This window comes from Camelina sativa, chromosome 1 (assembly GCF_030686135.1).
Source record: "Camelina sativa cultivar CO46 ecotype springtype chromosome 1, ASM3068613v1".
NCBI classification, from domain to species: Eukaryota; Viridiplantae; Streptophyta; class Magnoliopsida; order Brassicales; family Brassicaceae; genus Camelina; species Camelina sativa.
Window position 1 is genome coordinate 6,664,825 of NC_141880.1, and position 25,005 is coordinate 6,689,829.

The 25,005-nt window shown below is 37.7% G+C and overlaps 10 protein-coding genes and 1 pseudogene across 14 annotated transcripts; 6 read left to right on the top strand and 5 right to left on the bottom strand.

The window, feature by feature from the left end:
• Positions 1 to 34: 34 nt before the first annotated feature.
• LOC104780916 (large ribosomal subunit protein eL37x) lies at positions 35 to 1,265 on the top strand. The gene is made up of 4 exons (XM_010505464.3): positions 35 to 168; positions 291 to 426; positions 821 to 922; positions 1,020 to 1,265. Exons 1-4 carry the CDS (start codon positions 166 to 168, stop codon positions 1,064 to 1,066), a joined length of 288 nt encoding a protein of 95 aa, XP_010503766.1. The 5' UTR covers positions 35 to 165; the 3' UTR covers positions 1,067 to 1,265.
• Positions 1,266 to 1,361: 96 nt separating this feature from the next.
• Positions 1,362 to 4,694, top strand: LOC104780927 (ERAD-associated E3 ubiquitin-protein ligase HRD1A). 2 transcript variants are annotated; one of them, XM_087507275.1, is made up of 8 exons: positions 1,362 to 1,665; positions 1,826 to 2,387; positions 2,555 to 2,731; positions 2,901 to 3,050; positions 3,177 to 3,382; positions 3,509 to 3,668; positions 3,967 to 4,147; positions 4,237 to 4,694. In XM_087507275.1, the coding sequence occupies exons 2-8, from the start codon at positions 1,855 to 1,857 to the stop codon at positions 4,342 to 4,344; spliced, it is 1,515 nt and encodes a 504-aa protein (XP_087363401.1). In that variant the 5' UTR covers positions 1,362 to 1,665; positions 1,826 to 1,854; the 3' UTR covers positions 4,345 to 4,694. The 2 variants fall into 2 exon arrangements, with proteins under 2 accessions (XP_087363401.1, XP_010503775.1); XM_010505473.2 differs by having other exon boundaries at positions 1,419 to 1,665; positions 3,506 to 3,668.
• Positions 4,695 to 4,710: 16 nt separating this feature from the next.
• LOC104765443 (ras-related protein RABG3c) lies at positions 4,711 to 6,353 on the top strand. Its single transcript, XM_010505493.3, has 7 exons — positions 4,711 to 4,883; positions 4,988 to 5,014; positions 5,126 to 5,225; positions 5,425 to 5,571; positions 5,670 to 5,750; positions 5,830 to 5,975; positions 6,080 to 6,353. The coding sequence occupies exons 1-7, from the start codon at positions 4,831 to 4,833 to the stop codon at positions 6,144 to 6,146; spliced, it is 621 nt and encodes a 206-aa protein (XP_010503795.2). The 5' UTR covers positions 4,711 to 4,830; the 3' UTR covers positions 6,147 to 6,353.
• Positions 6,354 to 6,384: 31 nt separating this feature from the next.
• On the bottom strand, positions 6,385 to 9,558 carry LOC104780952 (protein disulfide isomerase-like 1-6). Its single transcript, XM_010505502.3, has 12 exons — positions 8,808 to 9,558; positions 8,531 to 8,660; positions 8,267 to 8,435; positions 7,978 to 8,096; positions 7,790 to 7,870; positions 7,617 to 7,706; positions 7,444 to 7,518; positions 7,287 to 7,355; positions 7,118 to 7,198; positions 6,893 to 7,027; positions 6,737 to 6,790; positions 6,385 to 6,653 (listed from the first exon to the last, which is right to left on the bottom strand). The coding sequence occupies exons 1-12, from the start codon at positions 9,323 to 9,325 to the stop codon at positions 6,558 to 6,560; spliced, it is 1,617 nt and encodes a 538-aa protein (XP_010503804.1). The 5' UTR covers positions 9,326 to 9,558; the 3' UTR covers positions 6,385 to 6,557.
• On the bottom strand, positions 9,528 to 11,367 carry LOC104780961 (uncharacterized). Of its 2 annotated transcripts, XM_010505516.3 has the most exons (4): positions 10,923 to 11,367; positions 10,269 to 10,580; positions 10,002 to 10,187; positions 9,528 to 9,916 (listed from the first exon to the last, which is right to left on the bottom strand). In XM_010505516.3, the coding sequence occupies exons 2-4, from the start codon at positions 10,569 to 10,571 to the stop codon at positions 9,638 to 9,640; spliced, it is 768 nt and encodes a 255-aa protein (XP_010503818.1). In that variant the 5' UTR covers positions 10,572 to 10,580; positions 10,923 to 11,367; the 3' UTR covers positions 9,528 to 9,637. The 2 variants fall into 2 exon arrangements, with proteins under 2 accessions (XP_010503818.1, XP_087363404.1); XM_087507278.1 differs by lacking the exon at positions 10,923 to 11,367 and having other exon boundaries at positions 10,269 to 10,686.
• Positions 11,368 to 11,861: 494 nt separating this feature from the next.
• On the bottom strand, positions 11,862 to 13,310 carry LOC104780968 (UPF0725 protein At1g02770-like; annotated as a pseudogene). Its single transcript, XR_015595305.1, has 4 exons — positions 13,186 to 13,310; positions 12,900 to 13,031; positions 12,569 to 12,752; positions 11,862 to 12,467 (listed from the first exon to the last, which is right to left on the bottom strand). The product of XR_015595305.1 is annotated as a UPF0725 protein At1g02770-like (transcript).
• A 279-nt stretch (positions 13,311 to 13,589) lies between these two features.
• LOC104780977 (dynein light chain 1, cytoplasmic-like) lies at positions 13,590 to 14,531 on the top strand. Of its 2 annotated transcripts, XM_019240288.2 has the most exons (4): positions 13,590 to 13,708; positions 13,790 to 13,861; positions 13,959 to 14,138; positions 14,219 to 14,531. In XM_019240288.2, the coding sequence occupies exons 3-4, from the start codon at positions 14,001 to 14,003 to the stop codon at positions 14,363 to 14,365; spliced, it is 285 nt and encodes a 94-aa protein (XP_019095833.1). In that variant the 5' UTR covers positions 13,590 to 13,708; positions 13,790 to 13,861; positions 13,959 to 14,000; the 3' UTR covers positions 14,366 to 14,531. The 2 variants fall into 2 exon arrangements, with proteins under 2 accessions (XP_019095833.1, XP_019095817.1); XM_019240272.2 differs by lacking the exon at positions 13,590 to 13,708 and having other exon boundaries at positions 13,734 to 13,861.
• A 606-nt stretch (positions 14,532 to 15,137) lies between these two features.
• LOC104780997 (rop guanine nucleotide exchange factor 13-like) lies at positions 15,138 to 17,616 on the top strand. The gene is made up of 6 exons (XM_019246611.2): positions 15,138 to 15,417; positions 15,529 to 15,800; positions 15,880 to 15,954; positions 16,040 to 16,312; positions 16,430 to 16,759; positions 16,841 to 17,616. Exons 1-6 carry the CDS (start codon positions 15,138 to 15,140, stop codon positions 17,267 to 17,269), a joined length of 1,659 nt encoding a protein of 552 aa, XP_019102156.1. The 3' UTR covers positions 17,270 to 17,616.
• Positions 17,355 to 18,837, bottom strand: LOC104780986 (photosystem I reaction center subunit VI-1, chloroplastic). Its single transcript, XM_010505548.3, has 3 exons — positions 17,943 to 18,837; positions 17,712 to 17,838; positions 17,355 to 17,614 (listed from the first exon to the last, which is right to left on the bottom strand). The coding sequence occupies exons 1-3, from the start codon at positions 18,071 to 18,073 to the stop codon at positions 17,435 to 17,437; spliced, it is 438 nt and encodes a 145-aa protein (XP_010503850.1). The 5' UTR covers positions 18,074 to 18,837; the 3' UTR covers positions 17,355 to 17,434.
• Positions 18,838 to 20,851: 2,014 nt separating this feature from the next.
• LOC104781013 (putative isoaspartyl peptidase/L-asparaginase 2) lies at positions 20,852 to 22,474 on the top strand. The gene is made up of 4 exons (XM_010505582.3): positions 20,852 to 21,162; positions 21,262 to 21,495; positions 21,619 to 21,705; positions 21,793 to 22,474. Exons 1-4 carry the CDS (start codon positions 21,001 to 21,003, stop codon positions 22,285 to 22,287), a joined length of 978 nt encoding a protein of 325 aa, XP_010503884.1. The 5' UTR covers positions 20,852 to 21,000; the 3' UTR covers positions 22,288 to 22,474.
• LOC104781005 (protein tesmin/TSO1-like CXC 8) lies at positions 22,396 to 24,966 on the bottom strand. Its single transcript, XM_087507289.1, has 7 exons — positions 24,386 to 24,966; positions 24,196 to 24,294; positions 23,852 to 24,020; positions 23,356 to 23,757; positions 23,156 to 23,259; positions 22,961 to 23,064; positions 22,396 to 22,867 (listed from the first exon to the last, which is right to left on the bottom strand). Exons 1-7 carry the CDS (start codon positions 24,511 to 24,513, stop codon positions 22,584 to 22,586), a joined length of 1,290 nt encoding a protein of 429 aa, XP_087363415.1. The 5' UTR covers positions 24,514 to 24,966; the 3' UTR covers positions 22,396 to 22,583.
• Between the last annotated feature and the right edge of the window lie 39 nt (positions 24,967 to 25,005).

The window sequence follows — 25,005 nt, forward strand, 5'->3', positions numbered from 1 at the left end:
TGCAAATTAGGCCCATGTCTGTCACATACAAAGGCCCATTAATTTAATTACAACCCTAGAATGAGAAATCGCACCTTCATATAAATCGGCCGTCACTAAAAGATGAGCTTCTTCTTCTTCTCTGAAGCCGAATCCTAGGGTTTTCTCTGCACACAACTCGCTCCAATGGTGGGTGATCTCTCTCTCCTCCCCTCTCTCTCTCTTCTCGCTACTCATTCTCGTCGATTGTACCCTAGAAACCATTGTTCTGATCTTTTGTTGTGGACCTTTTTTTTTTTTGAGTATTTCAGGGAAAGGGAACAGGAAGTTTCGGTAAGAGGAGGAACAAGTCTCACACTCTCTGTGTGAGATGTGGTCGTCGTAGTTTCCACATCCAGAAGAGTCGTTGCTCGGCTTGTGCTTACCCTGCTGCTCGCAAGAGGACTTGTAAGAAACTCTTCATTTTCTCGATCTAGATTTGCATTAGTATGCTAAAGTTCATTCTCCCGATTTTGGTCAGTGCTTCGTTTGAGCTTGTTTTGCATTTGCATAGTATTGTATAATCAATAGGACAAGCTTTATCTATTCGTATTGTGTATGTAGCTCTATTGACTTGGTTGTTAATTGTGATTATAGCTTGAAATGTAGAAGCTTTATCTGTTTTTGGATGTATTTGATTCAAAGGATTTGTTGTGTAAATTGTAATTACCGTTCAAGTTAGAGAACTTGTTGTGCATTTTTAGTCCCTTAACTCAATTCTGATTGTTGCATATTCTTATAGAACGAGTGTGATTGTTGCAAGACCAGTGAATGCTTATTAAACTCTTTTGATTTTGTGTAGACAACTGGAGTGTGAAGGCCATCAGGAGGAAGACTACTGGTACCGGAAGGATGAGGTATCTCCGTAATGTTCCCCGTCGCTTCAAGACTGGATTCAGAGAAGGTACTTAATTCTCACATTGTTGATTCTGATTGATTGAGTGTTTTCTCTTCCACTCAAATTGGGGATTTAAAATTGTGCAATTATATGTTTTAATTAGGTACTGAAGCCAAGCCAAGAAACAAGGCAGCAGCTTCCTCAGCATAAAGAGACAGTTCAAGTAATCGCAGGAAGGAGTAAAACTTAGCTTTTTCGTACTCATCTAGTTCACAATTCCTGAGGATCTGATACAATTATGTTTTGTGGGTTTTGTTTCGTTTTTGTTATTCACTTAAAAAAGTTATGAACTTTGTTGAAATATCACATTACATTTGCAACTTCATTTCAACTAGCCTTCTTCTTCATACGTCTCCTCTTGCAAATTACATCCACTGAGGTCCTTTAGCTTATGCAAACTAAACCAAATCCTTTGCACGACTTGTTAATTCCAATAGTTGAAACCAATCGAGTCGAGTAGTGCAACTCTTAAATACATTAAATTGCATCACTTGTAGTGTCTGTTGTAATAAATAAAACAATCAAGGGTATAGTTGGAATTTTAAGAAACCAGCAGAGAAGAACTAAAAAAAATTGGTCTTAATCGGAAAAACATAGAAACACCGCGAACTGGCTCATTCCTCCTCCGCATCGTTGGTTTTTTCCCGCCGTCACTGTCGTTCTCTTCCCCTCGCGATTTCGATATCAACCTAATTCTCTCTCCTAGAAAACATCCTTCCCCCCCCCCCCCCCCCCCAAATTCGCTGCAGGTTAATATTTTCTATGCGGAGATCGAGTTTTTACAATTCTTCTCAATTAGTGATTGGATCAATTCAAATTTGCTTCTTCTTATTTGATCTCTTCGCTTGATTCGCTTGTGCGTTGGATTTGAATCCGCTCCTTACTTCCTAAGTTATAATTTTTTCACAGATCTATCTTTGAAATTGTTGAAGAAGAAGATGATACGACTAAGAACATACGCAGGCCTTAGTTTTATAGCGACTCTGGCTGTAATATATCATGCCTTCAGCAGTAGAGGCCAGTTTTATCCAGCTACGGTTTATTTATCAACCTCAAAGATCAGTTTGGTGTTGCTTCTCAACATGTGTTTGGTTCTTATGCTTAGTCTCTGGCATTTGGTCAAATTTGTCTTCTTGGGATCACTTAGGGAAGCAGAAGTCGAGAGGCTGAATGAGCAAGCTTGGAGAGAGCTTATGGAGATTCTCTTTGCTATTACTATCTTTCGACAGGACTTTTCTAGTGGGTTTCTTCCTTTGGTTGTGACTCTTCTTTTGATCAAGGCTTTACATTGGCTTGCTCAGAAAAGAGTTGAATTCATTGAGACTACTCCTTCTGTTTCTAAGCTCTCTCATGTTCGTATTGTCTCTTTTATGGGTTTCCTTCTTCTTGTCGATAGTCTCTTTATGTACAGTTCTGTTCGTCACTTGATTCAGACTCGCCAGGCTTCCGTTTCTCTCTTCTTCTCATTCGAGTAAGTTGCTTTTGCTGCTTTTCATTGTAATGTATGTTTCTGTTTGAGCTTCAAGAAGACTGGTGTAATATATTTTCTAGTGCTAGTGTTCCCTCTCTGATCTTTAGTATGACCGAAGACACTTGTACTTGTGGTATTATGTAGCTGATGATGAGTTTCTGTTGCAGGTATATGATCCTGGCGACAACAACTGTTGCTATTTTTGTGAAGTATGTTTTCTATGTCACTGATATGATCATGGATGGTCAATGGGAGAAGAAACCAGTTTATACTTTCTATCTGGAGCTTATTCGCGACCTGCTTCACTTGTCCATGTATATCTGCTTCTTCTTTGTCATATTCATGTAAGTTTTTTCCATCCAATTACTGTATATTGTTCTCTTATTGTTCGAGTTATATTATATTCAGGAATCTATAGTGCAGAATGAAACATCTTGAATCAAAGATGCTTAGACAGATTTGGTAGATGACTCTTTGTTGTTGGACTTACTAATATTCTTATTGTCTGTTTAGGAACTATGGTGTGCCTTTACACTTGTTACGGGAGCTCTATGAAACCTTCAGGAACTTCCAGATTCGTGTTTCCGATTACCTTCGTTATCGTAAAATCACGTCCAATATGAACGACAGGTTTCCTGATGCAACTCCTGAAGAACTTGTTGCGTAAGTTTCAGATATCACATTCTTTCTTATGATTCCACTTAAAAGTAGGCATAATTCTGAATTTGGGCTTCTGCATTTTTTGGATGGCTTCTTATGTCATTGGTCCTTCATTTTTCTAATATGCAGAAGTGATGCTACATGTATCATATGCCGTGAAGAGATGACAAATGCGAAGAAACTAATATGCGGGCATCTCTTCCATGTGCATTGTCTTCGATCATGGTTGGAGCGACAGCAGACTTGTCCTACTTGCAGAGCACTTGTTGTACCTCCTGAGAATGCCACATCTGCAGCCGCAGGCCAACGTGGATTACACCAAGGTTCCCAACAGGGTAAGCTTATTGCTGCACATGCAAATTTGCTATAAAACCGACACACAATATTTTTTGGCTTTTGAGAATCTTGATATTGGAACTTGAAACATTGTCTGAGTTTAGTTTTTGTGTACATCGAAGCAGGTACGTCAAGCTCAGGTAACCAGGGATCTGAAACAAGTTCTTCTGCTGGCGTTTCCAATGATAATTTGAGCAGGCACCACGCCAGACTTCAAGCAGCTGCTTCTGCAGCCTCCATGTACGGGAAATCAATGGTTTACCCATCTGCAAAGACAGTAGCATGGTACGTATTGATCTGTTGACTTTATGCTTGGTCTCGAGTGTAGAACTCGTAAGGTTATTTAAATGTTAGGTTCCGTCGGATATTGACTGCATGGTCTAAATAGGACAACATCGAACTAAAATTCTTTAGAAGCTTTAGGATTTGAAGAAAATCAAAGGATACATCTAGATGTGATCTTCATATAACTGGGGATTCATGTTCTGCAGCTATTTTAGCTTTTTGCTATCTTCTCATTTAACTCCTTTCAATGTGGTAGAGGGATAAACTGACAAATATTGTTGTTCCCTTTTGTGTTAAGGTCGCCGGGTATTCCTGGTACAGAGCAAGTGTCAACTGAACCACATCGAACTCAGCCTTCATCCTTTACCCCGTCTCCACTTCCTCAACACAGCCTTCCTGGTGAGAACTCTCAAGCCTATGCAAATATGTCAGAGACTAAGCTGGAAGAAATGAGAAAATCTCTGGAGACCCACCTCGAGGTATGTCGTCCCCACTTCAGTGTAATGTGAAACTCGAGTATAGCTTCTAGTAGATGGTGTATAATCATATCAGTAACGTTCTGGTGTAGATTTTGCGAAACCGACTTCATTTCCTGGAGAAGAGGAAACCGGAATCCACCGAGCTTACAAGCGAACCAGATAACAAAGGAAAGTCGGTTGCGGATGCAGAAGAGTAAATCCAGTGAAACAAGCAAGCAAGACTCAGGTAATGTAACTGAGGCAGAGCAGATAGAGAAAAGAGAAAGCATGGTGGTTCTTCCCATAGAGAGAGTAAAAGAAAAGAAAAAGCATGATTCTCCCAAAAAAAAGTGTACATGTTTTAAAATTCATTGTCATAGAAATTAGAAGCTTGAGACTAAATAAATATGAACAGACTGAATCATAAACAATTGTTGTTATTCAGTTCTTGCGTTTGCATCCCTCTCTAATCTTAAATGTTCCAATTGTAATTTGCCATTATCTTAAACAGTATATGTAATATCCACGGGTTAAAATAAAAAGGTGAAATGATTGGTAGTGGCTGTTATTGGCTGGCTCTGTAACTATTTAAGCCAATAATACTTTCGTAAATCGCCTCTCTACCTGCCTTTACCCTCGGAGAAGAAGAACCAACAAAACCACTTTCTCTAAAAAATCTAACCTTTACTTGTCTCAAAGCATCAATGTCTTCTCGGCGGCGAGTGCTTCTCAAGGTTATTATTCTCGGAGACAGTGGGTAAATTTTTTTAAATTCTATTTTGTCTATTCTCTCTAGATTTTGGTTTTGATGCTCATTGATGGAGACACATTTTGATTATTACATACGTTTTGCTCGCTCAGGGTTGGGAAGACGTCTTTGATGAATCAGTATATATTCTATTATACTCCTCTCCTCAGGATCTGAGATTTTTAACTTGTTATGTGATTCGTTTTATTCAATTAGGAGGACCTGTTGTTTTTTTTATCTTCTTTTGTTAGGTTTGTGAATCGGAAATTTAGTAATCAGTATAAAGCTACCATTGGAGCTGATTTCTTGACCAAAGAGGTCCAAATCGATGACAGGTTGTTCACTTTGCAGGTAAAAATTTAACTGAGTGTGTTTATCTAATACTATATGTATGTGATTAATCAGGTTTGTTGCTCATAGTGTAGTTTCTTGGTTTGTTAGTTTAGGTTTTGAGAAAGAGTTATCCAAGTTCTAATCAAAAGAAGAAGATGAGTGTTTTCAGTGTTCAAATACAAATAGGAATAAAGTAATGTTGTGTTCCCATGTATAGATTTGGGATACTGCTGGGCAAGAAAGGTTTCAAAGTCTGGGTGTTGCTTTCTACCGAGGAGCGGACTGTTGTGTTCTTGTGAATGATGTCAATGTTATGAAATCTTTTGACAATCTTAACAACTGGAGGGAAGAGTTCTTGATCCAGGTTACAAACAACATCCTCATACATACTGTATCATATTCTTTTGGAATGTTTTCTATATGATATCAGTGACTTAATTGGTTTTTATTGAGTGTGTTTAGGCTAGTCCTTCGGATCCTGAAAACTTCCCGTTTGTTGTGTTGGGGAACAAGACAGATGTTGACGGTGGAAAGAGCCGAGTGGTAAATAAGATCCTACTCTCTAAAGTGAAGTAAGAGTTTTGACAAATTTATGCTAAAATAGAGATACCTCATCTTTCAGGTTTCTGAGAAAAAAGCAAAGGCTTGGTGTGCATCCAAGGGAAACATTCCGTACTTCGAGACTTCAGCCAAAGAAGGATTCAATGTCGATGCAGCTTTCGAATGCATTGCCAAAAATGCTCTCAAGAATGAACCTGAAGACGAAGTGTAAGTCCTAACACTTTAGCTAAAACACTTACATCATCTCAACTCCCATCAAATTGAGTTTTTCTTTGAACTTTTCTCGGTTTCTTTGTTTTAATGCCTCGCAGGTACCTTCCTGACACCATTGATGTAGCTGGGGCTCGGCAACAGAGATCAACTGGCTGTGAATGCTAACCAACTTTGTTGCAAGGTTTATTAGAAAGAACTTGTGTTTTAAAGAGTGAGCTTTTTTGTTTCTTTGGCATTATCCTGATGTGTATCAATTAGCATAAGCACCTTTGTTTCTTTCTGCAATTGAAACGAATTGGGCTCCTTACCTTTTTTCCTGTATGGAATTTTTGGTCACGTTTCATTTTTAATCTCTCTTCAGGTTGTGGCAAATTTTGCAAGATGTCATTAATGTAAGTATAAATGCGAGGAAAAAGATCAAATTTTCTCAACTTCGCTATAACTACAGTAGCATTGTAATATCTATCGTTCATTCTATGTCATTCTGTGTTACTTTCCTCAAAAGCTCCATTACATTTCTTTTACTGGTTTCAACAAACTATTATATTGATCCCTAGATCAGATTCCAGATGCACTCTATAACTCATCTTTAGTAGAATGATCCTTTGGTTTCAACTCTCCGTTGATAAAAACAGCCATTTCCTTCGCGCTGGATTTCGTCGACAGCTTTAACTGTGCAATACAAAAGGTGTAAGAGGAAAAGCTTCCTGGAGGGAAAAAGAAAAAAAGAACTGAAGAAATCAAAATAGTTTTACCGGATTCTCCTTTTCACCGGTTTTGTAAAGCAAGATTGTCGGATAATCATCAACCTGCATCAACCATCACACACACCATCATAATCATAGATATCATCCAATTATAATCACACGAGAGGGATCTGTATCTCTTATCAGTTTGCGATTCTTTTCTACCTCTAGCTTAGGATGCTCGTTGGCAGAAGCGTCTATCCTTGCAAACACAAGATTCTCAAACCCTTTAAAGTGTTTCGACAACTTCTCAACTTGTTTACTCAGAGCCTCACAGTTAACACACCATGGTGTGTGTACCTGTCTCCATGATCATACTCAATGTTACATCCATTTTCATAATTTACTTTAACAAGAATTTCGTTCAGAAGAAGGGCTCTATTTACAGACCTCTAGAATAACATTCTCTTGGCTCTTCAAGACCAGTTCATCAAAAGTCCTGCCGACCACAGCCACTACACTTGAATTTTGCTGCAGATGTGAAGAACCATCGTTTAGCCACGTTATTGTTATCCTTATAATAATAACATATAGAAGAAAATGTGTTATTCAGACTCACATTCTCTGGAATTGGCTCTGACTTATAGTAAGGTGAAACAGTTCCATGCGCAAGTCCTGAACAAAATTCCTGCATTGCAAAATTCAATATACATCACATCAATGAGTTTTGCAAATGTCTATGAAGGTAAAACAATCAGTTTTGAAGAAGTTTGTACTTCTATATTGCTAGGGGATGGATCTGACTCGAGCAAAAACTTGGATTTCAGGTTGTTGTTATCGAATGCAGCAACCTGTTAAAGAACTTGATATTAATCACTGTGGTTTGTAGCTTTATCAGTAAATCAAGAAATGCATAGCCTACAAGTATGAGCTTATTCAGACAACTTACAATCGTTTTCTTTGCATCTTCTATCCCAAATAAGGTCAAGAATGGCATTGCGAGATTTTCATTTGATATGTCAATATATATCAACATAAGCTGCAACCATAGCATACTAATAAATACAAGAGAGGGTTTACTCAGTCCATTTGGCCTTTAAGTGATTTGGTATAAGAAAATACCTTTGATATGAACTTTCTTGCAATATCTTCTAGAGACTGAGCAAGATTTTCAAAGTCATCAGTCTTCGAAAAGACCATAACCTAATCAAGAATATGATACCACAACAGTGTAAGTGAAAAATTAACATAACAACCAATAGAGATAGAATGAACTAACATCGGATACAAGTTAAGTGTAAACTTCTCACCTGAAGCTTGACTGGACTGGAATAAACACGAACGGTGTTGGATTCAGTCAGTTTTGTTACCAACGGGAATTTATTACTGTTCAGAAATTCCAAAATCTTCTCGGCTTGGCAAGGTCCATCTGCATGATCAGTGCATAAGACTCGTAATTTGGAAAATAATATACCACACAATAGAGTAAGCTTTGCATACGCCAAAATAATTTTGACAAAAAGAAGCAGCATTTCAAACTTATAACTGATCTTAAGCTGTAAATAAGGGGGAAAGACATTATAACATCAGGGAGCTTACCGTATGCAGTGTACCTCTCAGCCTCAGTTTTAACCAATCCAACAAACACATTGTTGGTTTTAAGTTCAGGGAAGAGAAGCTTGGCGACATCACTACTACTTGTTTCTACAAACTGAATTTCATTGTCTAATGACGCAGCTTTTACAAATTCATCACATCCAGAAGAAGCCTAAGGAAAAAACGTATCCAAAATTTACATTACATAAAACCAGTCTTAGTCTAAACAAATGAATCTATCCAAGGATCACAATCTGAATTCTGTACCTCAGAGTTTTCGAATAGTCCGAGAATGAAAGTATGATGCTTCTTCATAAATCCTGAAGCTTTATCAACTGTATCAAGTTTAATAGTACGCACACCAGTCTTCTTCTGCACCCAAATCACTATCTCCTCTCTGAACACAACACAAGACCAACAAACAAATCACAACCAAATCCATTACCACTCAGACTATGCTTAGTCCCTATCATCAGACGCAGATTACACTAAAACCCCCTAAATTAGAAGCTCAAAGCTCTCGTAATCAATTAAAAGAACTTACGAGTTAAATCCACCAGTGTAAGGCTGAGATGACCCATTAACAAACAGAAGAAGCGTTGGGAAACCTTTAATCTCAAGCTGCGACGCCACTTTCGAATACCTCTCACCGTCGATCTTAGCCATCAAAACAGAACTACCAAACTCTTTCAAACCCGTCGCCGCTTCCGCAAATCGCGGCATTAACTCCGCACTCCTAGCACACCACGGAGCGTAACCTAGAACCATCACATACTCATTCCCATCGATCAACCTCTTCGTGTTGTCTCCGTTGAGTTCCACAACGATCCTCTGCGCCTTACTCACCGTCTCCGCTTCAGATTGTTGCTCCGGTCTCTCTTCCTGCAATTGTTCATCCACCGCTAAAAGCTGCTCCAAATCGTCTAAATCTCCCTCGGATCCGGCTTCGTTACCTTCGACGGCGACATCAGAGCAACGGACCACGACGATTAAGAAACTGAGAAGTACCAGAAAAGTGAACAAGTTTGAAAATTTGGAATTGGGTTTTGGTTTCATCGACATGATTGTTTCTGGGTACTCGTCGGATTTTGAAAAGTCGACGAAGAAGTGATCGTTCTGATACGAAGGGAGTGTTTCTGAAGTGTAAATCTCACCATGATTCACGGCGGGAGCTTAATAAGTAATTTAATTAAAGATTAATCTTTTTTGGGAGTATTAAATACTAATCAAACAAATCTTTGTTTTGAATATTGACCAGTAAATAGTAAACAGTAAATTTGACCCCAATAAAAAAAGTAAACAGTAAATATGAAATACCAATAACCAAAACAAATATTACACATATCACTCGCATTAATTCAATAGGTGTTGCAATTATGTATAGTGGCAAGAACGCTCATTGAAATGTATGGGCTTATTACTAGCAACATCGATGACAAATGTGCATGAGATTCGCTTCGTGTGCCAAATCCTGACCAGTTTGCCAACCACATCACTTCTAGACTGAACTTCAAACTTCAGCTTCACCGGAATCTTTCCACCTCTCTCCGTGGCCTCTAGGCTTGCTCCAGCGCCATATGATGGAACTCTTCTCCCTTCTATAACCACTGATTCCATTCTTCTGTTCTTTTTACGTTGATAATATTCTTCCAACTGCTAAAAGACAATATGTGTCATACCAAATTATATGTATCCAAAAGCAAAATCCAAACCCAAACTAGTAAAAAAATAAAATTACCTGACCAGTGGCAATAGGGAGTTCATAGAAGAAGAGATTGATTGGAGTGGAACTGACATGAACACCAAATACTGGAGCAGGATTGTAAATACTAAGTCTTAGTGTTCCATTTATAGTAAGCATTGTGGTACGTACTCCACTGAAATCTGATCCGTCACCAACATAAAAGTTGTGTAGTTCGAACGTCTGCATCACTAGCTTTCTATCAATCACTAACCACAAATTTCGAATTCATAAATTTAATTCTAATAAATTATAAATTATTACCTTTACAGAGATTTGAGCCTTGTAAGGTATACTAGCTCCCCATGAGATGAAGCATAAGAAGGTGAAGAGAACCACCAAAGCGAAAACAGCAAGTAGTGCTTGACACTTTCTTATAGACGTCACGTCGTCCATTTCATCGTACGAGCCTTCTTCAAGTATAATACATTCTTTCTCGTTAGACATGCATTTCCTGACGCTTTTTCTACCTGAAGACGATGATCGGAACAACCCGGAGAATCTACTCGCCGATGATTTACGAGAGTGACGTCCCAAGGAGGAAGAATCATGTGTGGGCGAGTCCATCCGATTAGGCTGTATGACGGAGGTGGAAGAGTTCTAGAATCAAAATATATATAACTCAAATATAAAGAATAGCTCTCTTTATTTAGCTTAAGAAACTTAAAAACTTAAAAACTTAAAAAATAACTCAAAAACTTAAGCTCTCACAATCTCAATATCTCTCAATTCATAAATTATGCTACAACCTAGCATCTCCTTATATATAAAAACTCCTAAACAAACTTACTAATCTTTAAAGAAAACTTCTTATTTCCTATACTTCCTTTTATTATTATATTTAGATAACTCCTAAATATAATCTCCAATTTCCATAACTCTAATTTGATCTAGAATCTTCTTTAATTTCAAGCTTACTCCAACAAGAGTCACGTGACCGGCTTTGAAGATCGTGATAGTGACGACGACGAAGCCGCGAAGCTTGTTACGTCCGATTCCGACTTCGTGGAAAGCATCGTGCTGCTTTTACTAATTACTCGACCTAATATATACGTATATAACACTCAAAAAACTGAGAGATGATTTGGAAATATAGCAGAGGATTTGAGGCTTTCTAATCAGAACAGAGAATGTGGTTAGTTTAAAGACATTTTTGACGTGGGGAATAAGACAGAACCTAACAAGAGAGTTTTTTTTTTGTGACGAGAAAATGATCAGTAGCTGGAGAAGTGAGATACTGGCCGTTGATAGAGATAGAGATCTTCTAATTTAGGAGTGTCATTCTTCAGAGTTGGTAAAAAGAACAGGGAATGAGAAGGGGAAAAAAAAAGTGAAGTAATGGCCTAATGGGTGTCTTGTGGTTGAGGCATACCGAGATTGAATCTAGACCTATTTATTGGCTTAGGTTTTGGGGTTTTGGGAGTGAGTGAGTAAATGAGTATCGGTGGAGTGAGCTTACTTGTCTAGCTATGATTTGTTAGATGCTTCTTCTACATTGGCATCACCGTTGGTTTTTTTAACTTTTGATTAGTGGAATGATTGATGGAACTAAGGTTGTACAGTACTAGTTGATTTTAACTTTAAGGTGTCTTTATAAAAACAAAAGCTCTCTAATATGAAAGAAGTTAAATTGTCAAATTGGACAGGCTACTTTGTACCTACAAAAGAATCCTTAATCCATAAGTTTGTATTGTTTATGAGTTATAAGGTGTATTAAATTTGATTGTGCTCATCTCTACTTCTATAGACTCTGCCAAAAGCAAAACCAAAATAATAATTTAGATTTTTTTTTTTTTCTCTTGTATTCAGGTTGTTAATTTATGAAACAACATAGAAAATATGATCATCCGACAGATCTCCACATACTTCGGCGAAACACATTAAAAACTGATTAATTTATCTGATCCATATTTGAAAACAAATCTCTTGCCATCAAACTATTAAGGTTAACGCATATACGGCGGCAGCGGAGCACGACGCACAGCGTCTGTAAGCGCGGGAGAGTTGAAAAAAAGTAACAGGGTTAATGTCTATGTATGGATTTTCTCCAATCAAGCGACCCGTGAGAGACAATCGTCCTGTATCCTCATTAAAGATTCTTCTAACAATAGCTTTACGTTCATCATGCTCACCAGCAACCTGAGCCTTGGCCATGCCCTTAAAAGTTATGTAGACCACTGCAGTTTTGGCGTTTAGTCTCTCATTTGGCGGCAGCATATCTTCCTTAATTGGTTTCTATCACCGCTTTCACAATCCTCAGCTTGGACAGAACGCTATCTGAGATTCCGACCCTCTCAATTGCACAGAGTACAAGTTCCAAATACAGATAAATCCAATCATTGTTTTGCAACTCCGATTCCTTCACCACGTAAAATCGTTTTGAATCACTGAAAGAATCCGGCCACTGAGGAAATTCATCACCCACTGAAATACTAGATATGATTGGTTCCTTAGTGGTCACACCTATATATATATATATATATATATATGCAACAAGCAACAATATTAATCAGCAAGAGTGAGATTTTTTTTTGTAGTGAAAAGCGAACAATTGATGTTTTTACCTTTAGGTCTAGCAATTTCAACGACCATGTCCAACCTGCCGACACCTTTTTCATCAACTAGAACCTGAAAAGTTTGATGCGAACCGCTAACTGAATCTTGTGCAAGCAAAGTGATGTAGTAAGGGGACACAAAATTCTGCAACTTGTTGAATTTCGTAACGGCCTCGAGCTTGAAGTTTGTCCCCTGGGAAATAAGAAGAAGTTGAATGTGATCATATATATATATATATATATATACGACAAGCATGCTGCTGGAAGTTGATATATCAACACACCAAGCAAGAAGAGATGGATATGAATATGATGGGGGAGACAAGTTCTTCTTCATTACCTCCAACATATAACGATGAAGCCCCGCACTAGCATAACGCTTGACCAATGGATCAAGAAGATCCCGTTGACAGTCGTAGGGTATCATTGGAATGGCCCCTGGTGGTGCTTTGATTCCCTCGATATCGAAACGCTAATTAGGGGGAAAAAAAAAAAATCACGTAGCAACAGAACAGCTCTAGGGTTAATTCTGTGTGACAACCTAAGGAAGAATATCTTCAACTCCAGCAAACAAATCCTAAAATTAAATAAAAATTCCAAAAAAAGAAAGAAAGGATTACACATACATCGGATTCATCCAGTCGACGCCAGTAATCTTTCACCGCACGGCATAACGTCTCGTGATGTTCAGCCCCAAATCTCGAAATCACGGTCCAATCCATATTCGGCAGATGCCTTTTTTTTTTTTCTTTTTTTTTAAACGATTTATAGGTTTCGTTTGATAATTAAAAACAGAAAATTTTGTATGATTTACGCCGACTTAAAGGTTGGGCCTTAGTTTTGTCGGCCCATTTAACAAGAAACGAAACAGAGTGACGCATTAATATGATGATCACATGCAAGTTTCAGAGTAACTCCCAAAATCAGAAGAGAATTGATATGATGGGGATACACATGAGCCTCTCCATCGTTATCCTTTCAAAATCAGAGGTCTGAAAACAACGTGGACACACGTCAGACACATCATTCCCCACAACTCTGATGACTCATCAATCATCATCACACACACACGTCCTTATTTTCGTATTGCTCTTGTCGCAATTATCAAAATCAGAACAGAGCCGATCATCTATATTTATGGTTTTCACAGTTAGTATTTTCTCTCTTTAAAACTGTGACCTAATAGAAGAAGAAAAAATCTTCTTATCTAACGTATTTCCTTAAACTCAGGAATAAAGAGAATACGACAAGAGACAGAACATGTGATCAGATTGTCACCCTAGAACCTGTCCAAATTAAAAGGTGACATATACTGATATACGTTTCATTTTATCTTCTCCTTACGACTTATGTCACTTATCTTCAAAAAAGGAATCAGTTCTTGTTTTTTGATTTATAGAAATCTTGAGTCTTTTTGAGTTGGGATATATAGTTAGAAAATATGTTGGAAGGGAAAGCCAAGGTGGAAGAGACAGACATGCCAGTGAAGATGCAAATGCAAGCAATGAGGATTGCTTCTCAATCTCTAGATCTTTTTGATGTCTTTGACTGTACATCCATCGCTGCTCACATCAAGAAGGTTCATTAGTTTAGTAGCTTTTGTTCTTCTCTGGCTAATATAAAACTTAATTGGTGTTAACTTTTTTTCAAAATCATCAGGAGTTTGATGAGAGATATGGAAGTGGATGGCAATGTGTGGTGGGAACCAATTTTGGGTGCTTCTTCACACATTCTAAAGGGACTTTCATCTATTTTCATTTGGGAACTCTCAACTTCCTCATCTTCAAAGGCGCCACCACTCTTTAGTCTTTCGTTTCTATATCAGTAACTCACATCCATGTTAAGTAGCTTTGTTTGTGTAGGAAGCTGTTCTTTATTTCTGTTTTCCCTTTTGTAAATAGATCTAGTTTCCAATAAAATTGTGAGATGTTGTATCATTTTGGGGATTATATGAGTGGTTCCATTCAGATAATTCAATGGCTTTTCGGACTAATTAAGAGAAATATACCTATAAATTAAAAACAAAACAAAAAAAAGTACTACCTCGGTGTGGCATATCAAATCATTTAAAAGTAGAATTAGAAAAACTATAATGTAGCATATAAAGCAAAAAAAATCGAAATAGATATCTCAGTAAAACTTCAAATGCAAAAAGTGCATAAATACTTACGTGGTTACAGTTTATAAATAGTAAAGTGAAAAATGAAAACTTTAATCCTAAATTGGTTTATAAAACTGTAAATGAGAAATCAAATCGAGAGGGACAACAAATCGGTTAGTTAGTTAGTAATATAACGAGGCATCAACAGAAGTCAATCTCACAAGAAAAGCTATTCTGGATTTGCCATGCTTGCTCCCTCTAATATTATTATTACCATACGGTTTCGTTCATGAGTTTTAACAAGTTTGTTTCTTCTAATTCCTATGTAAATCACATCAAAAACAGCTTTGTTGTTACTTCTTCTTTTGTTCTTTCTTAATGTCTCTCCCGCCTAAAAACTCCTATTTGTTTCAAGAGGAAAAAATAGAGAGATCAAAAGGCAGAGAATCTCTCGTTAGATTTAAGAAAATCATGGAAATGGTGAGAGCCGGTGGTGATAAAGAACAAGATGGCTACAAGTCGAGATTGTTAGATTTAGAGAACGTGAAGGAGAAGAGCTCATCTTCAAGGCATTTCAAGAGATGGAACTCAGATTCCGCCATGAGAATTGAAGATCCAGACATTGAAGATGCCACCGTTTTCAAGAAAACGGCTGCCTCAAGCGTACTGACGGTGTTACCGCTTCGACTGCCTCTGGCTAAGGATGAGCTACCTCAGACGCGTGACGAAACTGACGAAAAATTACAGAAAGATTCAGGCAAGAGAAGACAAAAACATTTGTATTAATGCTTATGTCTATGTTTCATTACTAAATAAGGTTTCGTGGGCCGCAAGCTAATTCAAGTCATTGTTATTTTGCATTACACAGAAAAGGAGCAGATGCAAGAAAAGTTTGCGAAACTGCTTTTAGGAGAAGACATGTCAGGAGGAAGCAAAGGTGTCTCGTCAGCTTTGGCATTATCAAACGCAATCACAAATCTTTCAGCTTCTGCGTTTGGAGAGCTACGACGTTTAGAGCCAATATCTGAGGATAGAAAAGAGCTGTGGGGAAGAGAAATCGGATGGCTTCTCTCTGTTACTGATCATATAGTTGAATTCTCTCCATCACACCAGACTAACGAGAATGGATCTTCCATGGAGGTTTCTGAAAATATATGTCCCCCTTCTAATTATAGTTTATGTGTCTGTGTGTCTGAATTCTTAATCTTTCCTTTTATAGGTAATGACTACAAAACAGAGAACAGATCTTGTCTCCAACATTCCTACTCTTAAGAAACTCGATGCAATGCTCATTGTAAGTTAAAACACATACTTTAAATTGCCTCTTTGCGTTTTGCATCAAAAAGATTAAAGGTTGTGAAATGTCACAAATTATGCAGGATTGTCTTGATAAATTTAAAGATCAAGATGAGTTCTATTATCTCACAACCGATTCTCCGGAATCTGAAAACAGTAACTCGACCAGGAGTGACGATAAATGGTGGCTCCCTATAGTGAAAGTTCCAACTAAAGGCTTATCTGAAACGTCACAAAGGTTTCTACTGAGTCAGAAAGAATGTGTGAGCCAAGTGCTAAAATTCGCAATGGCCATAAACGCTGAAGCTCTATCTGAAATGGAGATCCCTGAGAGCTACATTGACTCACTTCCTAAGGTATTGACTCTATACCCCCCTAAACCCTTAGACCTATCGACACATCAAGAATCATCGCCGTTGGTTCCTTTTTGATTTGGTATCCTTATTGATGTCTTATTTTTTGCTTTACTGCAGAATGGGAAAGCTAGTCTTGGGGACATGATCTACAAAATGATAACATTAGACATGTTTGATGCAGAGCAGTTCCTTCTTGAAATGGATTTATCATCAGAGCACAAGATTCTTGATTTAAAGAACAAATTCGAAGCTTCGGGTGTGATATGGAAGAGAAAGATAGTGCAGAAAGATAACAAGTCGTCGTCTCCAATATGGAGTACAAATTTAAGTATGGAGAAGAGACAACAGTTAGAAGAAAGAGCAGAAACCATCTTGCAACTTATCAAACAAGAATTCCCAGGGACCTCTCAATCCACACTTGACATCAGCAAGATTCAATTCAACAAAGTAATCTATACCAAATCACATTACACATATAATTGTTTGTGTTCTGTTTTAAGATAAATCTTTAATTTGGTTTTTTTGCAGGATATAGGATTAGCTATATTGGAGAGTTACTCGAGAGTTCTAGAGAGCTTGGCGCACACGGTAAGGTCAAGAATAGAAGATGTTCTTGAAGCTGATCAGCTAACGCAAGAACCTGAACCCGCGGTTTGTAAGAGATATATAGTGAAGGAAACAGAGAGTCCAAAGAAGGAAGAAGCACAAAACTTTTGTCTTTTAGAGGAGAGACCGAAGAAGCAGAAGCCTACGATCTCACTGTCTCAGGTAATGCAATGGAATATCGAAACTAATGAACCAATGAAGAAAGAAAAGAGCGACGCACCATTAAAAGATTCAGGCAAGAAACTGTTGACCAGAGTGTCAAGCATGATCATGGCTAACAACAAGAAGACAGCTATTTATCTTGAATCTCTTGGAAACACAAGAAGTCCAGGGGCGGGGCGATACTCTTGAATGAATAAAAAGAGTTCGTTTTGTAAAACTAGGGGAAGAGAAAACATTTCAAATGTAAGAGAGAAACAGAATATACACAAAATCATTTTAAAAGGGTTTGCAGTATTGAGAAATGTTGTGAGTTTTTAGGAGGAGGAAGAGAAAGAAAACAAGAATATAAATAAATTAGAGCTTGCCGCGAGGACCAAGCTTAGGCTTCTCCTGAGGACCTCTCTTGATGGGAAGAACATCTCCGGTGGAGTTAGCGCTGACGTAAGTAAGCAAAGAGCCTCCTCCAATGATCAAGAACTTGAGGAGCAATCCTCTCTTTGTGAATGGAGCAGCGAAAGTCTCAAAGAACTTGCTCTACGAGTAAGCAAAGAAGATAGAGAATCTTGTCACACAATACTGTTTGATTGAAGTATTAAACGTTAAAAAATTTGTGGTAAGAGATGAAATAAACCTGAAGAGGGTTGTAAGGAGAAGGAGCATCAGAGCCGTATAAGTCCCATTGACCTGTTGTGTTACCCAAATCTTCTAAGTCAAAGTAGACACTTTTGTCTCCATACTTAGCCACTACACCATTAGCCCTATTACAAAATGAAGAACCTAGCTCAAGCTAATTGAAACTATATGCAAATTAATTATGAACTATGGAAGTGTGGTTTTAGTAGCATAAAGAGTTTTTGATTACCGGATGGATTTAGGTTTGAAACTCAGGCGGGAAGGCTTGACGGAGAGCTTAGCTCCAGCGAGTGAGCTACCGCCAAGGCCCTTTACGGCGGCTGATGGTTTCACTGCGGCGACAGTTGCAAGAGACGCCATGAGCTTCGATCACTATTCTTTCTTTGTTGTGAATTTGGTTAAGAGAGATAGCCTTTGATCGTCAAGATGAGTGGATTTTGATCTTCGTCTTCTTAGAGATTTCCTTCTCGAATATTTACTTACGCCAGTTGGAAAATGCCACGTGGAATCTAGTAAGATAAGCCTATCTCTCCTGTGAGGTTCTAAACTAAAAACAAGTTACACGTCGGAAACGCAAGTCTTTTGAGATTTTTTTTTTTTTTTTTTTGGGGCTCCTTCTTTGTGTTTATTTTGTAAAAAAAGCCCCAAAGTTTTTTAGATATACGAAACAACCAGCCGGTCACAAGTTCTCTGAACAACCTTTATATAGGTCTTATTTGATTTTTCATAGATTTCTTGACTCACCACTTTTATTTGGCCTATGATCTTACTTCTTAGTAACTTTTACCACACACGAAGAAAAGAAAAACATAGCTAGATAACCTCAAGGTGTCATGTTTGGCTTCTATTGGTGGTATCTGTTATGAATGGAGAGACGGAAAAGCAGCGATCGTGGGTGGTTCTGTTCTGCCATCTATAAACATAATTCATCATTTAGCATGTATAAAATTGCGGCGTGCTGTGTCTTTAAACACCACATATGATATATTGCATTCAAGTGTGGTTTAACTTGTTTCTGTTTTAAATTCAGATATATCTTTTTTGTCAAACAAATTCAGATATATCTTAAGAATATTATTGCACAGACAGACTAGTATCGATCATTATCTAATACTACAATTTTTTCCTGGCATCCAGTTTGATCTAATACTTCTTTATGTTTATTTTGTTTTGTTTTTTTTTTTCGTATTAATAAAGATCACTTAGTTATATTATAATCGATTTGTCTGTTTTGCACCGTTTCAGAGATATTTTAAATGAATCATACAAAAAGATCTTTCACAAACCATTTTTTAACAAAGGGCTAAAAACTTATAAATTATAGCTCTATTAAAGAAAGAGATGAAGTAAAATTAACATTTGTTATTGCAATTAGTCTCGTGTTTCTTGGACTAATACTTTTTAGGTATTCGAAAATATTTTTCTATAAAAAGTACTCTCTCCGTTTCATAATATATGATTTTTAGAGAAATATTTTGTTTCATAATATAGGATGTTTCCAATTTTTTATGTAATTTTTAGATTAAATTTATATTTTATATTATGTAGATTTGTTTATGATTGGTTGAACTTTTTAAAAGTAACTATTTTTTAATATGTGTGTTTTCACTAAAACATCCTATATTTTGAAACGGAATGAGTAATTGATAGGAGAGAACCAAAATTCATTTTGTTAAGCTCGTATACACGAAGACAAAAGTGGGGTCATCAAAACATTGTTGAGAGGACAAGATTCCACGAGAGTTGGGGAGAGGGATCTCATTGACCCCTAGAGATGGGAGAGGCACTAAAGAGAATAGACGTCTTTCTAAATGGTGTTAATTTGTCACGTGATGGAATCTATTGGAATCCACAAACCAAAGTCACTAGGCTCTGTCTTTTTCCACACATGGAGAGAAAATCTCGGAGATTTCAACTTGTGGCGAGAGGGACAAGAGAGATGTGACTAGCCAACAATAAATAAACATATGGGTTTAGACACAAATCCTGCGGTAAATAACTAATATTGCTAATGCATAATGCATAGGATTCTGCTAATTACTAGCAAGTGCGTGCCACACAACTACTTTCACAACTTCACCTATAGGAAACTCGAATCGAATTGCGTTGGGACTTGGGAATGATTTTATATACCACTACTAGTATACACCAATCAACTTGTCGACATTTGTCTAATCTTTTTGGATCAGTTATTTATATTTTATAAACATTATGTTTACAAAAGAAAAGTCTTGTATAGATTCGATGCATATGACTATATGAGGAAATGTTTTGGTGCGTATCTGACGCAAAAAAGATGACTTGTTTCGATGTATATATATCGATATACATCTGATATGTGGAAATATATGATGCATACAATTACGTAAGATTAATAATAAAAATAGGAATTTTGTGTGATATACCTGTCGAGTTGGACCCAAATATTGTAATCGAGAAGATAAACTTTACACATAATATTGAGCTATGAGTATTGACGCGATTAGCACACAATTAACGATAAAAACATACGGAAGAGAAATTGCATTCCAACTTGGAGTTTTAATTTCTTTATTTGACAAGTTGTGAGAAAACAGTTATTTTATCTCAAAAACACATTTGATCATATAATAAAAAGGTTAAAAACACTCCTCCATGTTCTGCATGGTATAATAAGACAACTGTGAGAAAAACGGAAGAATATAATAGAAAAAAATGGATAACAAGTTAACAACCAATAGTTATCGCTCCCTTCATGCATGGTATAGACCTGACGTGGAGTTCAACATAACAGCTGCAAGTTCCGAAGGAGACTTCTTTGTATAGTTTAAGATATCAGCATAGTAGAAAAAACATAATGTTAACAATCGCAATTAAATTGGTAAATACTAAATAGATATATCAATTCAAAAGAAAAAAAAATGTTTAAAATAAATCCCAAATTGATTTAAAGTGGTTAATTTGAAAAGAGAAGAATTGTTTGACAAATTAACTGAAAAGGAAACAAAAATATATATAAGGAAGATATTTTCCTTTTTCAGTAACAAAAAAGAAACAATGAAATAAGGATAAAAAATAAAAATCAGGTTGGGGTGTACAGTAATTATTAATTAAAAAAAAAAAAAAAAGACGTGAATTAATAATAAAAAAACGAAACAAAAATGTGGGTTCCTGCTTGCTCTCGTAAAAGGCCTATATAAATGACCTAATGCGACTCTACGTTTCTCCCATCATTCTCGGTTTTAAACTTGTGAGACACATATCTTCATTAATAAAGAGAGAGAGAGATAGGGATAGACATAATAATTATGGGTGGGTGGGCAATCGCAGTACACGGTGGTGCTGGAGTCGATCCTAATCTTCCGGCTGAGAGACAAGAAGAGGCCAAACAGCTTTTGACTCGTTGTCTTAACCTCGGCATAGTTGCTTTGCGTTCTAATGTCTCTGCCATTGACGTCGTTGAGCTCGTCGTACGTTACACGTTCTCTTCTCTCATAATTATTATTTTTCATTAACTCTTCTACGTTGTTTTGCTGAACTTTTTTATTTTTTTGTAACGATGAACACAGATTAGAGAATTGGAGACAGATCCTCTGTTTAATTCAGGCCGTGGATCTGCTTTGACGGAGAAAGGAACGGTTGAGATGGAAGCTAGTATAATGGACGGTACGAAGAGACGATGCGGTGCCGTTTCAGGGATAACCACCGTGAAGAATCCAATATCTCTTGCTCGTCTAGTCATGGACAAATCTCCCCACTCTTACCTTGCTTTCTCAGGCGCTGAGGATTTCGCCCGTAAACAGGTTTCTTCTTATTTACTCTTTTGCCCCCCCCTCCCCTCCATCTCTTTTTATTTCTAACCAGTCGGTTTAAACTTTTAAGTGTGACATACTGACATGATTGATTGGTTCTTTTTTTGGAAAAAGGGAGTTGAAATTGTGGACAACGATTACTTCGTCACGGACGACAACGTAGGAATGCTCAAGTTGGCCAAGGAAGCTAACTCCATCTTGGTATATAACCATCGGATTGACTAAATCTTTCACCGTTCATTTATTCATCGCACGTTTCTTCATTAACTAACTTTTTGTTTTCACCAGTTTGATTACCGGATTCCACCCATGGGTTGCGCCGGTGCAGCTGCAACAGACAGTCCTATCCAAATGAACGGTCTTCCGATCAGCATTTACGCGCCGGAGACAGTCGGATGCGTGGTGGTAGACGGGGAAGGACGGTGTGCAGCCGGGACATCAACAGGTGGTCTGATGAACAAGATGATGGGAAGGATCGGTGACTCCCCGCTTATAGGAGCCGGGACGTACGCGTCTGAGCTCTGTGGTGTGTCATGTACCGGAGAAGGAGAAGCCATCATAAGAGCGACGCTAGCTCGTGATGTGTCGGCTGTTATGGAGTACAAAGGACTTAACCTCCAAGAAGCGGTTGATTATGTTATCAAGCATCGACTAGACGAAGGGTTCGCTGGACTCATCGCTGTGTCGAATAAAGGAGAGGTGGTTTGTGGTTTTAACTCCAATGGGATGTTTAGGGGATGTGCAACGGAGGATGGATTCATGGAGGTTGCTATTTGGGAGTGAGAGATATTTTAGATCGAGAAAATGTATTAGTATTTGATTAGTGTGCTCTTAATCAGTCATCGCTCTATTAATTTGGTTATTCATTATAATAAAATCTGGAGTAGTAAATTTAGGTATTTAATTTGATTATCTCCATTCCTATATTGATTTGTGTTTATTGTGGTTAAAAATTGTTAGTTTGTGTTTATCTGTCTCAGCTTCATGGCTAATTATGATTCAGCTCTCAACTATAAGTGTAGTACCTGGACTTTGAGGATGGATGGATCAACAAAATGAGATGCAACTATTATTACCTCTTATGAATCCAGTATCGATTTGATGAACTTCTGGAGACAGTCTCTGAAAGTTGCAAGCACTGCCCTTTCCTGCTCTATGTATATATCTGTTTCGTGGACACCTGTCTTGGTCTTACACTTATTAGAACCTTCCTCTCCATTGTATTGAGCATCTATCAGTTCGATCAATCTTCCAAATGATTGTATTTCTTCTTCTACATTACCGCTCTCAGACTCACACAATAGCTCAGTGCACTTGTTGCCTACCTTATCATCAGTCTTTATACAAATCCTGTTCTGGTCTTCTACAATTTTGAAGGAAGTATGTTTGATGAAACCAAGCAAAGACAGGATGGTAGATCTAATAAAGTTTAGATTTTTTAAGACACAATTGATACCTGCATCGACTGTAGTGGATTCAGATGCTACTAAGAGAAGTGAGCATATATCTCCCAAGTCCGGAACAAGTGTGGAAGTATATCCCAGCGGTGGCTTTTTCTTACTGGTGTTACAATGAAAATACAGTTAAGAAAACACCTAATATAATGAGGTGAAGGATGAGGAAATATCATTTAAGAAGTGCAAAAAAGAACCTGTAAGGAAGCTTAGGAGAGGGAGAGCTAGAGATAGGGGAACCCAGAGCATTTTGAATGGAATGGTCAGGTATCGAGAATAACAGAGCTGGACAAGAACTACGCTGCTATTCCGAACAGAGAAAAAAATGAGTTTTGTGGATTTAAAACCCAATAAGTGCATATTTGTTACGAAGCAGGTAGAAGTATGTATCACTTGCCTGAGGTAGCTCTCGGTGTCTTCTTCTTTGGTATACCTGCGGGGAATTGTGAGCAGAAAACCCAGGTGCATTATTCATACTGCCAGCAGTGATGTGACTGCTGTTAAAGCCGACACTGTCTCTGCTAGAAGAAATGAATCCTAGAGAACTGACAATGTTCTCACGTACAATATTCTTCTCTGGATTATCACATCCTTGGTGAAGCTTCCCGTTGTTTAGTCCCGGGGCAAAAACAGAAGGCTGGAAAACTTCAGCAACATTCTTGCAGTCGATGCATTTACAGTTGTCTGAGCACAGAACATTAGCCTGAAAGCATTCACAGTACTTCTTCAAACACCTGGTTCTTTTGCATTTGCAGCCTCTCGAAAGCAGTCCAAGTTTAGTATCAGGTGCAGCCGTACACTAAAATACAAAGCATACAAATCATGCCAAATACTTACAAATCAGAAAAGATGTGAAACATACCTCTTGAAGTGAGAGGTTTTAAAGAAGATACCTGCTTGTCAATTAGGCTGGTGAAAGACTTTCCATTAAAGGCATTTGGGTTGCGACCTAATACACTCTTCAGAGCTGCTTCTCTGGCATCAGAGTTGTCAGAGTTGTTATGACAATCAGCACAATCACAGTCGGTACATACCACTCCTGATGCAAAGCAATCACAGTACCTAATAACCAAGGGTCAAAACAAAACATCCAATAATGCATCATTCAAGCTTAATTTAAAGCCATCACAATAAATCATAAAGCAGATGAACTCAGAAATCTCAATTCAACATTATATATTAGAAATCTCTATCAGCTTAACAATAGCAATTTCCAGGATTCGTGAGATGAACTTACAACTTTAAACATTTGGACTGCTTGCATCTACATCCTTTGTTCTTCCTCACAGTATTAACACCATCCTGATCTGTAGTATCCTTTGTTTCTGAAGGCTCTCTGATTCAATTTAAAAGACCAATCAAAGTCGATTCTGCAACGGAATTACTCAAACAACGAAAATTATGGCAGAGAGAGATTGGAACAATACCGAGAAATCGGAGGAAGTTCTTCTACATTCGAATCCGAGATGACGGAAGATAACTCCAATTTGGTAGAAACGAGCTCCTTAGGGTTCTTCTCTGTCGCGAATTCGCCGGAATCTACCTTATCTGTCATATCGATTCTTCACCAGAAGCTATTTCCCCAATTTGGCAAACCGAATTGAGCATGATAGGTGAGAAACCATCAGAAGAGCGTCGTCGATTCTTAAATCAGATCAGCGAATGGGAGAGTCGCCATGGCTGGGAGATATCAGAAGAAAATGGATTGCTGGATTCTAATCGGAACGATGATCGTCACTCGCGTGTTTTTTTTTTGTTTTGCCAGCTTCTAGGGTTTTTTTCCCTCAGAAAGAAACCAAAAAGGCTTTCTGAGAACAACGCGAAGGTATTCAAAATCGAGAGCGAGTGAAATTGTGGAGGGAACGAGCTTAGGAAGATGACACAAGATTCTTTTAATTGCTTTTTGTAGCCCTCTCTTCTATTCGAACCCGGGACCTAAAAGATGACAAAGTCCTTTTGATCTGATCAAATAAAATAAAAAAGATTTGATATGTTTTGTTTTCCATGTGAATAATTATTCTAATTTTTTTTGTTACTAAAAAATATT